At 39.6% G+C, this 12,934-nt stretch overlaps 1 protein-coding gene across 3 annotated transcripts in view; it reads left to right on the forward strand.

Annotated features, from left to right (window-relative positions):
* Positions 1-12,934, forward strand: part of CFAP43 (cilia and flagella associated protein 43) — a 94,764-nt gene that overhangs the window by 23,286 nt on the left and 58,544 nt on the right. For all 3 annotated transcript variants that reach the window (XM_079136310.1, XM_079136311.1, XM_079136312.1), the window contains exons 6-9: positions 2,493-2,652; positions 5,634-5,701; positions 8,283-8,414; positions 11,991-12,107. In XM_079136310.1, the coding sequence (XP_078992436.1) occupies positions 2,493-2,652; positions 5,634-5,701; positions 8,283-8,414; positions 11,991-12,107 (477 nt within the window). The remainder of the gene's footprint in view (positions 1-2,492; positions 2,653-5,633; positions 5,702-8,282; positions 8,415-11,990; positions 12,108-12,934) is intronic.

The following is a 12,934-nucleotide window of genomic DNA, read 5'->3' on the forward strand; positions in this document are numbered from 1 at the left end:
ATTAATTAATGGTTGTGCAGCAAGCAAAAGCACAAATAAAATAGATCTCAACTGTCTTGATTTCATTCCTTCCTTTGAAAGTCAGTTCTTATGACCTGGGTGCTAGTCACAGAAATCCATAATGACCTGATCTATACAGGAATCTTAAAACTGTCGGACTGTGAACTTCTACAAGATTGCAAAAATTAAATAATCCCATTATCTTTCTGGTTGTTAATGCTAGAAGTACACATCATAGGCCTGGAAATAGGCCCGAGTCACATTACACAACTTATTTAGGGCATTAGAAATGTATCCAATTGTAGTGTGGGGAAAATCTGAGGCAGAAAGTTGATCCAAGATAATGAATTTAATGTCAAGGATCCAGTTTCCTTTTTCCATCTACCCACCCCCACCTCAGAGATTTTTTTTTTTTTTTTTCTGTTTTGCAGAAGTAGTTAAATAGAAATCTTTTTCTTATAACTTTAGTATTCCAAAACATATTTTGGAAAAATACATTTCCTAACACAGTATTAAGTTGGACTCCAACTTTTTATATTTAGTCTTCAAGTGATGAAAATGTTTGGTTTATGATCCTAGAGGTCTGAAAAAGGAGGTTATGTTATTGACAAACATTTTTAAGCACAACTTATAGCTTTCCTTTTAAAACTCTCAGAACTTTCAGAATTGAAAATTATTACGTCTGCTCACATAATCCATATCACATTTATTTTTAAGTGACAACAAATAGACTTATTAATGGAAAAGTCATAAGACGACAAGTTCAGATTATCTCAAAGAAAGAAAAGCCACATCTAATACTAGTTTCACATATGAAGATTAGTCAATTTCAGTTTTAATCCTCACATTCTGCTTCATAGGACAGATTCATTGGCATTGAGAGAACCACATTGGTGGTGGGTGTTTCATTGTTGTTGTTTTAAGGATTTTGAGCCATTGACTTGCCAAATAAGTTTTGTTTCGTGGTTTATAATCGAAGGTTAGATGTCATCCAGCCAACTCAAGAAATTTTGAAATGATGGTGACTCAGTGCATAACTTTTTCCCCTTTGAGTCAAATCTCAGTCAGATTCCACAGAAAAGTCATTGACTGGCATCAGTTGAATCCTTTTTGATGACTCTTTTTTAAAAAAATTCACTGGGGATCACATGGTTACTGAAGCATTTATCTTCTAACTAGCCAAGGCTAAGAGGGCATGAAATAGTATAATCATATCATTAAAGTCACTATCCTCTCAAAAAAATTACCATGTCTGCCTGCTGCCGTAGACAGATTTCAAGGTCCATCTTGAACGATGATTTCTCTTGCCCCGACTTCTGCACTCACCAAGAAGAACCCATTGCCTTCTCATTGATGCTCCTTGAGCACCTCCCTACCATAACCTACCGTGTCTTCTGATTCTGTTCTGTCCACACTGCTTGTTCCATCAATCAGTGATTTTCCTCAGGACCTGGCACGATACCTGGTATATCACCAGTACCCAGTAAATATTTATTGAAATATCAATCTTGCTACAAATTTGTATCCCTCAGGAATCTTCTAGAAATAGTGAATTTGACAGTGCCACACTTGCCACTGTTTTGTGATGAGCACAATACAAAAGTGTTATCACCTAAGACAGGCATCAACAAACTCAGGCCTGCTTTTGTGGCCCAAGCTTAAGAAGGGTTTTTGCATTTTTTTCCCACATATTTTATTGGTGCATTATAGTTGTACATATTGATTGGATTTGTTTATTGCATTTTTTAAAGGTCAAGAGAAAGGAAAAAAGAAGATACGTGACACAGACCTATGTGGTCCACAAAGCCTAAAGTATTCACTCCTTCTTCCTTTCCAGAAAACATTTGGTTAGAACTTTGGTCCACTTTGTTTTCAGTCCCCAAAGTCAGCTTTTCTTCTAGGTACAACCCATAGATTTTGTGTATTTCCCTTTCCAGGAAATCAAATCACACAGGATGTCTCATGAACCAAATTAGAAAGGTCCTAGGCTCTTGTGTCCAGTAAGAAGGGCCACAGAATCAGACAGGGCCTCCTATTCTCCATGAAAGCCCACGGAGCAGAGGCTCCAAGCCAGTCTCTCACATTGACCACCTCCTGTAGAACCAGGAGAGCAGACTGCAGATGAAAGTCTTTCTCTCATATGGTGACTTTAGCTAGACAACGACTTTCTTAGATCCAAGGCCAAAAAAGTCCACAAAGAAACAGTTTAGAAGATGTTCCTCGAAACTTTCATGAGAATCCATGAGAATGACAGAGGTTCGAATGTGTCAGCAGAAACAACTCTTTTTTTTTTTTTTTAGTGAATTAAAAATGGAGAGAGAAATGGAGAGGGGAAGAAGTTCACTTAGCTCTTGGTAAACGGCAAGGCCAATGAGATTTATTGTATGAGCATAGTCATTGGTTCCTTTTTGGCAATCGTTTCCATGGGTGTTTCTCTGGCTCTTATCCATGATTCCCCTCCTTAACACAAGGTTTTTATTCTTTCCCTGAAGCCAAAAGACGATTTGTATCCTTTGCTTCACCCCACTATGCACTGCTGGACTCCATCAAGTGACCTGTATGTTGGCTGCGAAGAGGGTCATCTTTTATTGATTAATGGAGAAACCTTGAAGGTGACCGTGCTCCAAAAGACAGAAGACACAACACAATCGGGTGAGGAAACTGCTCGCTATGGAGTCCCAGAAGAGCAGCCCTGGCTGTTAGCTTTGCGTGCGCTGGAAGATAGAAGCTTTTCCCATTTTTCCCTTTCTTAGACATGTCTCCTCTTTTATCCTCTCGCTACTTTCAGGGTGCTGCAGACACTCCTCTCAGCCAGCCACTGTCTGTGGAGGGCTGCGATGTGCTTGGCATTCTGCTGCCTATTTGCACGTGTGTTTCATGTAATGCTCAAATAACATAAGAAGATGTGTTTTATGTCCCTGCACAGATGAGGTTAAGAAATGTGCTCAAATTCACATTAATCATGGGGCTGATATCTGAATCCAGGCAAGAAGACTTCAGTCCAAGGTCTTAGCTGCTGACCCACATCCTCACCCATGTCCATGCCCCTTCTGCTTAGACAGCTGATCATGCCCTTTCCTGTCCCCAACTCCTTTCAACGCCTTTCTCCATGGTGACCACCTCCTTTCCTTCCAACCACCATCATGAAAATCACCTTGTGTTGCTTGGTTAGAATTTCACAGAGAAACTTGGTATTCTCCCTCAGATCTAGTGTCCTTTCCTGGTCTCATCAGCTAAGGCCACGGTTGGGCCTGGGTCACAGGAGCCAGCATCTGCCCACTGAGGGCTGGGTGTAGACCCCATGAGGGGCAGGTTCCCCAAGCCTGGCTGAGGCAGTCTCTGTTCCAATGGCTCTTATCATCTCACACCTTGATTTATGGAGCAAACTCAGAACTGACGTCACTGACTTTATCTATCTGACCCCAACCAGGCAGCCCATTCCTGCCCAGCTGCCATTTTGAAGAACCATCTTCAGCACACGTCAAGGGTTGTGCTGCCTCAGTTTGAAACTCTCCTTGCTCTAACCCTAGCTGCTCCTTAGCATCATCCCCGCTCCTCCCCAGCATGAGTTTTCTCATCCAGCCACTGTTTCCTTCCACCATTTCAGATATACCTCCTAGCTATCCCCTCCTGGTGTTTCCTCTCTGAATCTCCCAGTGCCCCGCTCAGATACCACCCCTCCAGCACCTGCTCTGAGCCGCAATGTCCCTCGTCTACTCCCTCTTCCATCCCAACGGACTTCACGGGTACAGCCTTCCCACCCGCCCTTCCTTTCCTCCGCCTTCACCCTCCAGCCTTGTTCTGTTCTCTGCTCCAGCACCCAAAGGGCCATTCCAGTGGCTCCTGAAAGGGCAGCCTCTTCCTGCTTTGTCTTTCAAGCATCGGCTCTTCCCTCCTGAACCCTTTAAAGTTTTTCAGCTTCCGTTTGCTCTCTCCAAATTCTGTCAGCTGGCTGTTGTAGTTCCCTTGGTCTGGGATGCCAATCTCTTCTTTGTCTACTTGGTGAAACTTTCCTCCAGTGCGGAGCCCTCCCTAGCTTCTCACCAACCTTCAGGCACAATGAGGTGCCCTTGTCTGGGATTCCAGGCCTCAGTCCTTCCTGGTGCCTCATCCTGTGCTATTACAGTGACCCACATGCATGTCTCTCTTTCCCATTAGTCATCAACTCTCTGAGGTCATTGAGAAACTTCATTCTTTGACTCCAAAATGGAATCCCAGGTATCTCCACAGAGTTAATTGGCACCTATATGAGTTTTTAAAATGAATCACAAAACAATTTTTCTCATTTCCAAACTTCTATCTGACTTCCAATGTATTTCACACAATGTCAGACTTCATCATAAATAGTCTTATATCATTCATTATTTTCTTCCTGCCTATTTTTTTTTATCATTTTCATGGTTTATTGCAAGTAATGTTGGACACACGTTTATTGAGCCTCTACAATGTGGAAGACACTGAGCAAGGTGTCTTAGAGGTCATAGAGATGACAAAGAATCTCGTGATTTCCGTCCTCAAGGAATTTAGGTTTTATTGTAGAGGATAAGGGCAGTGAACAAATAATTATAGTCATGGAGACAAAGATTAAAATTATATCATTAAGAGAGAATGGGATCCAAGTGCCGTGGTAAGCCGTGCTGAAGGCTGCAGTGAACTGGCTCCTGAAGGTACTGTTCACAGAGCCAGCTATGGCTAGGTGGAACTTTTGGTCTGGTTTTCTCCATGGATAAGAAAACATAGGAAGATTGAAAAACATTAAGCATCCAGTTTGTCTGGTGCATTGAATGTTATAAAAGAGTTGTGCAGGATGAAGGGGCATCATGCCACAACTCAGTTCTCTTCTCCACTCAAGGCAGGAATAGTTAATGACAGTGGGGAGACATCAAAACACCCAGAATGGGGATGAACCTCAGTTGAAATTGTGTTTGTGAATATTAATTTAGCCACAGTTCAGGAAAGGAGGATCCTAGACGTGGGTCATAACCAGCAAGCACCAAGACCAGGCCAGGATTCATTAGACCTGGACTCCAGGGGCAGCTGAATTGGAAAGCAAAGTCTGCTGGGCAGTGAGTAGCCTGAAGGAAAGGGCAGTGTGCGTCTTAGCCTCTAGCAAAATGGCAGACCATAGCACACAATAAACAAATAATTGAATGGATGCCAACTTGAACCTTTGATTTTTGTAGTTGTCTACCTGAAAAGATAATGTGTTTTCGCTTTCCTAAAATGATAATATCTTATTTGTACAAGGACAATATTTTATTAGTAGCAAATGTTCTTATGGAACATTTTTTCCTTTTTACTTTCTTTTCACCCACTGTGCTTTATTTATTGACATAAATTTACATACACTAAAATGCACAAATCTTAAGTATCCATCTCCATAATAATGTAGTTTTGGCTTGTTTGGTTTTTTTCCCTCAGCCTGTTCAACCCTGACAGTGCTTTCCTAAGAAATAAAATGTATTTACTATATAATTCTATAACACTGATTACACAGATCTGAGGATAAAGACATTCAAAATCCCTTGTTTTATTTACTCAGTGATTGTCGCTGAGCAGCTTTTGTTAATTATTGTTACATTGTACTTTTAACTGTGTGTCGTCTACTTTACCTTGTTTTTTGTTTCCAAAAGATGAACCTCATCATATCAGCCCAGTCACCTTGGTGTATCAGAAGGACGGCGTGTTCGCTTCTGGAATTGTAATGTATTTTACTTTTCAAAATCAATTGCTTTCAAGAAAAAACACAATTTCCCTTTGCTGCCATTTACTTTTTTTTTTTTTTCCATTTACTATTAACAGCCATATTTGGGGATGTCAAGTTCTGCCAGATTATTAATTAATATTGTTCCCCTTTTGGATGCTATTACAAATTTTTATCATGAAGAATTTTAGTTATATCCCAAAGTAGAAAGAACAGTGTATTGAAGTGCCATAGAGCTATGGTACTCCAAAAAGCAAAATCAGTTAAAGAATTCACTGCCCTTCTCCCATGGCAAAAATACCTAATGTGTGTAGCCCAGTTTGATGCCCGTTTCTGCAATAATGTATTAGGTATCAGATATGGATCTGGAACATTTGCAGCTTAGACTTTGGGCATGACCACTTGCTTGCAAGGATCACTGTCACTGTTGAGGTTATGGTTAGGATCAATATTCTTGTGTCAGGCACAATGCTGAGCACTTCACTTGTATTTTCTTATTGGTCCACACAACTACCTTATCAGGTATACACTGTTGATGTCCTCAATCAGATGAGGGAACCAAGACTCTCAGAGAAAGTAACTCACCAGAAAATAAGTGGAGGACCAAGGCTTGAACACAGGGATATCAGACTCCACAGTCTATCTTCTCATTCATTAAACATACAGCTGGAGGCAAGAGGATCGTAAGCTAGAGGCCAACCTGGGCAATTTAGTGAGTCCCAGTCTCAAAGTAAAATAAAAATGTAGCTCAGTGATAGGGCACTTGGTTGGCATGTGTGAGGTCATGGGTTAGGTCCCCAATACTGCAACAACAAACAATTCAAGCCAAACCAAAACGAAGCAATGACAAACAAAGAAAAACCCCCAAAACCAACACAGCCCAGTAAGTATTTAACAGGGCCAGATCATGTGCCTCCATGCTATTGTGATCAGTGCTAAGGTTTGTAACTGACCTGTACTGAAATCTCAGGTCTACTTGTAGCTGTCCCTACTCCATCACATCTCTAGGACCCTGAGGGCAGCTGGGCAATGACATCATGGTGACAGGTGCAGATCCAACTGCAAGAAGCCATCTGGAGTTCATGCACTTAAGCTTAGCTTGTAATCCACCCCCGCAACCTGACAAGTGGACTGCCCACTCCTCTTCCCTATATTTAGTCTACATTTGTGTCCTTTGTGACTTTTGTCCTCTTCAAGGCCATTCTCTGTGTTTGTTTAGCTTACTTTACAGAAACAATGGCGGCTTTTGCTCTGGTGAGGGATGGAGAATGGCGATGGGCTTGGAGAACCTGGCATTTCTCCCCCGACACCCAAGTCTCAAGCATCCATGTCCAGCCATCCCACAAACACCTACTGTCAGTGACACCAGGGTCCAGTTTAGGAAATGAGCGATACATTTTCCCAAAGCCTCTTCACTATTGTAAAAAGAACTCAGATTGTTCTTAAGAGTAGTGAAATTAGCTCAAACCTGTTTACAGCCAGCCAACCGACCAACTCATTTTTACTGGACAGCTGCTATTTGCTAGCACTGTGCGAGGAACTGGAGAACAGGATATGAAGGAAATAAAAGGCTCATCCTCCTATCCCTGGGTCATTTATGGAGATAGGAAACACATAATAATGACCAAAGAAATACACCTAGGGTTGTGTCCTTTGAAATAAGGAAACTGCTGCACACACACCAGCAAACTGCCTCATCTGTCCCACCTCATATACAGTGAGGAACGTGGTGAGAAGACAGACACTAGACATGCAATAAAGGAGTGATCAATATGATCAGCAACCCCACTACTGGGCATATATCCAAAGAAATTGAAGTCAGTATGCTGAGGGGCTATCTACCCTCCTATGTTGCAATATTAGTCACAAATTGGCAAGACATGGAAACAGCCTGTGTCCAAGGGATGGCTGGAGTGGAGTAGCGTATGAACACAGTGAATCCTACTGGGCCTTAACAAAGTGAATGGGGTGAGTCTAGAGGACGCGCACAGAGACCAAGCGCCGTTTGATCTCATTTGTATGGTTATCTACCAAAGTCAAATTCTGACAAGTAGGGTGGTGATTACCAAGTACCTGAATCTGGTTGGAGAAGTGGGGGTGGGGCGGGGAAAAGTGCACAGTTGGAAGTGAGTTCTGCTGCTCTGTCGTGAACAAGATGACTGTAGTTAACGTACATTTCAAAATAACTAAAGGGGTTTGTGTTCTTAACCACATGGAAAGGAAAAATATTCTGATTTGATCATTATGCAATGTACATATTAAAACACATGGTACCCCATGAATATATACAGTTTATCAATTAAATAAAAATTTAAAAATTTAAAAGAGGAGTGATCAGCAAAAATTTCGGCAACTGAAAAATGTATCACAACAGAAATAAAATTAAATCCAGATCAAGGAACCTGGTTAAAAGTTGCCTAAATAAAGATGAAAGAACAGCGTGTTCCAGGTAATGTAAACACAGATGACCACCCCAAACAGTTGACGGTAATCCACAAGCTTTGTCTGATGAAGAAAGTGTTCTCTGCATTGAGCGAGACCGACTTTCTGAACTTATCTCATTGTGTTTGGTCTGTAGGAAGGCTCTGTGTACTCTTTCATTATTAAAGATTCAAGTTACAAAGTGGAGAATTTTCTTGAGACTGAAGGGCCTGTAGAACATTTGACGTTTTCTCCCAGTTACAAAATGTTGCTGATTCTAACAGAAAAGGTATGTTAGATGGCAATTTCTTGATATACAATTTTCAGACAATATTATTGTCATCGTTGTATGACAGGAATAAAAGAGTGAGAGTGTGCTCTACTAGTAGGGACTCTTACAGTTGCAAATGAAATAAGACCAATTTAAAAGGCCCAAATGAAAAAGAAATGTTCTTTTTTCCCCTTTTTTTTAAAGTTTGTTATTTTCAGGTATACATGACAGTAGACTGTATTTTGACATATTATATATACATATATATATATAACTTATTCTAATCACAATCCCATTTTTGCAGTTGTACATGAGTGGCGTTTCGCTGGTCGTGTATTCATATATGAACATAGGAAAGTTATGTCCAGTTCATTCTACTGTCTTTCGTATTCCCATCTCCCTTCCCTTCCCTTCATTCCCCTCTGTTTAATCCAATGAATTCTGTTCTTCCCTCTCCCCCCACTTATTGTGTGTTAGCATCTGCATATCAGGGAAAACATTCAGTCTTTGTTTTGGGGGGATTACCTTATTTCACTTAGCATGATAGTCTCCAGTCTCATCCACTTACCAGCAAATGCCATAATTTTATTCTTCTTTATGACTGAGTAATATTCCATTGTGTATACATACCATATTTTCTTTATCCATTCATCTGTTGAAGAACACCTAGGTTGGTTCCATAGTTCAGCTATTTTGAATTGAGCTGCTATAAAAATTGATGTGGCTACATCACTAGAGTATGCTGATTTTAAGTCTTTTGGGTATAAACCAAGGAGTGGAATAACTCGGTCAAATGGTGGTTCCATTTTAAGTAGAAATATTCATTTTTGTTCACATAACTGAAAGAGCAAAAAGTGGATCTGAATCCAGGGACTACCATTGGGTCTTGTTTCCTGAATGTCTTAACTCTTTCCCCTCTGCAGTTTTCATTGCTATGAAGACTCTCCCCTTGTGGTATTGAGTCTCCTGAGTTCCCAATTTGTATTTCTGCCCTCGTGCTGATTTTGGTAGAATGTTACCAGCTGGGAAAAAAATGCCCTAAAATATAGACTCATTGTGCCAACTTGAGTCTCCTGTCTACCCCTGGATCAGTCACTATTATCAGGGGGAATCTGAGCTCTGATTGGCCAGACCTAAGTCTCATATCTAGCCCTGGGCCCCAGGTAGAATCAAGCCATGAAAATTTGGTCTGAGATTGGGGACGTGGGTTGTTCTCTAAGGAAAACATGAGTTCTCTAAGGGAGGAAGGGAGCTGAATCAATGCAGAGTAAAAATAGATGACTGAATTATACTGTCAGGAGAACTCCTAATTAACAGGATGACCCTCAAAGGTCAGGATTAATATCCATTTATATTGCTAAGCAAAAATTTTAGTTACATTACAAATAAAGTTTAATAAACTTAAAATTAAGTATGGAAAGACTTCAGTTTCTGGTAATTACCAGAAGTCAAAACAGATGTTTTAAAAAATAAATTATAAACTTACAGTATCTATGGAGAAGAGAAGACTATTTTTAAAGTATCATAAAAGCAGAGAAAAAGATCCAAATAAAGTTTCTAAAACAGAAAAATACACTAATGAAGCAAAGATTATAAGTAATGGAGATTTGGATGTGGTTAAAAAGAGAATTATTGAACTGTAAAAAACATCAGAAGTTCTTTAGAATGTACCCTACAGAAACAAAAGGGAAGGAACTATAGAAGATGGGATAAGAGACATGAATAATACAGGGAAAAGATCTAACATATATTTGATTGGCATCCAGACAGAAGAGAGACTGAGACAGTGACAATACTTAAAGAGATATTGACTTGAAAATTTCCAGAACTGATTAGTAATGAATTTACAGATTACAGAGGACCAGTAAATCCCAAGCAAGATCCATAAAACAACACTCACATTTAAACTTTCCCAAGTGAAACTGTTGAAAAACAAGACAAAGAAAACTTTTCTAATTAGTCCAAGAGAAAAGACAGATTTCTTCAAAGGAATTCCTGTTAGACTAATAGCTGACTTCTCTATGTTAATAATGTAAGAAGAAATCATGGAATTTCTTCACTGTGGTTCAGGGGTTAGCAACTATAACCTGGATATATTAGTATTAGATATTAAACCATATAAAAACCATGTTCCAAGATAAATGACTTTGTTTTGAAATTTTAAAAAATTAGATTCACCGGAAATATATAAGCATTTAAAATACATATATTCCTAATTACGGCCTCAAATATATAAAACAAAACATGATAGAATGACAAGAAAAAACAAAGGCATGATATTAATGGCACATTTTAATATACTTCTCTCAGACACAATAGATTAAATAACATCCCCAACACAGCAGCCAACGTGAGCAAAGTCTTTCCTGGGCTGGGGTTGTGGCTCAGGGGCAGAGCGCTTGCCTGGCATGTGTGAGGCCCTGGGTTCCTTCCTCAGTACCACATAAAATAAAGTTTAAAGATCCATTGACAAATTTTAAAAAATAAGTTTTCTTTTTTTTTAAAAAAGGCCTTTCCTGGCGTGGACTCCACACCCCAGCCCTGGCCTTATCTCCCTCTACTCTTGTCTCTGTCACCCTGCTCCGGCCACCCGGGACCTTGGGCTGCTTCTTTGAGCACCCTGACCTCCTCCCCAGAGTCTTCGTACTGGCTGTTCCCTTTGTCTGGAGAGCTCTTCCCACAGGATCCTTTCCTCATTTCCTTCAAATCTTTTCTTTGACATTACCTTGTCACTAAAGCCTTTCTTAGATACTTGGTTTTACATTTTTACTCCCTTATTTTGTCTTGAAGTCTCCTCCTTCCCTGCTTTCTTCTTCTTTTTCTCTTCTTACAATTGTCTCTATTTAACTTGCAAGATTTGGAGAGACATGTGATTTATTGTCTGAATCCCATGAGGGCAGGGAATTTTGTCTCTCTTGTCCTCTGACATAGTCCCAGCATCCACTCACTATTTGTTGACAGAATACTGAAAGGTAAAATGAGCAAATACCTACCAAATTTTGAACTCTACAGGGTTGTATTTTTAGCTAAAGTAAACTTCAATCAGCTGAAACCAGATTTCTTGTGGCTGATTAAGTGACCACATTATATCATAGCTGCTGACAGAGATGCATACATTACAGATAGATTTTTCTATTTTTGAGAAATGAATTTGAGAGCTAAGAATGATGTCATAACCACCTCAGCCACACTTCCAGAATTTTTACAAAAGCTTGAATTTTAAATCCATGTCCTGCCCCTGCCCAGTTATGTTTAGCATGTGCTAGGATTTAGTTCATCTTAAAAACTTTTCGGTTTTTTCCAGCTTTTCTACATAAATACACATTATTTTTTGAAATCAGAGAAAGTGTTGTTTTATAAATTTAAAAAACAAATGCCTGAAATCAGAGAACTCTTATTATTTTAAATAGTGAAAATGTATTAGTCAATCAATAAACAAATTTAGCATCTAGAGTTTAAGTTTTTCAAGGTCCTTCCTGTGATTTTTCCATCACCTGTTCCTACATAGTGCTTTGTTCACAGTAGGCGTTTAATAAATACTTGTTGAACTACATGTGCCACAGTTGTAATACGTTTCTTTCTCTCTTTCATCAGGGATCTGTTTGTATCTACACTTTTGGTGAGAAGCCAACCATAGAAAAAGTCCTAGATGCTTGTGATGGGAAATTCCTGGCATTTGACTTTATCACACCTGGAACCAAATACTTCATGGTGAGGAATATCTTATTATGGCACAATAGGATTTAAAGATGTGATGTTTCCAGATTAAATTCCTATCCATATCTAAGTGAGTAACTTAGGAAGTTCATGTGCAAATAAGAGGCACAGGTATCTTTGAAGGTACTATAGAGAAGCCAAGTACTTCCATCATCAAATCTATTCTGCCCAGTGGACGTCATCATATTGTGACTCCATAATATTATCTTAGAAATCTTCCATCTTGCATTCACCACCCACAGTCTGCAAGCCAGGACTTTCAACACAGTCATTGCTAATTACTTGTTAGCACTCAGTAAACTGTTAGTATTTATCTCCTTCCAGAGTAACAAGCATTTATCTCCTTCCAGAGTGACATAGCAGCAACACCAGAGGATGAAGATTTAATACTGTTCATGCACACATCATGAATTCAGCTTATTTAGGGGAGAAAAGAAACCTGTACATTTGGAAACCGTGTACTTCTGGGCTGGAAATGTAGCTCAGTACCACAACACTTGACTAGCATGTATGAGGCCCTAGGTCCAATCTCCAGGACCTGCAGGAAAAAAAGAAAGAAAGAAACTATGTACTTCTTTCTCAGTGTCTCATTGTTTACCTTGTTGATCTTAAGAAACTTATTTCAGTTTTTATAGGATTTACCAATGTTCTAAAAAATAAAACCATACAAACCGTGCAAGGTGGGAAAGACAAAGAGAAAATCTTGGAAGAAGCTAGAGGGAGGAAAAAGGCACCTCACACACAGAGGAACCAGGATAAGAATCACATTGGACTTCTCTTCCAAAACCAAGCAAACAAGAGAATATTTTAAATATTGAAAA

Source organism: Sciurus vulgaris (assembly GCF_902686455.1).
Source record: "Sciurus vulgaris genome assembly, chromosome: 4".
NCBI classification, from domain to species: Eukaryota; Metazoa; Chordata; class Mammalia; order Rodentia; family Sciuridae; genus Sciurus; species Sciurus vulgaris.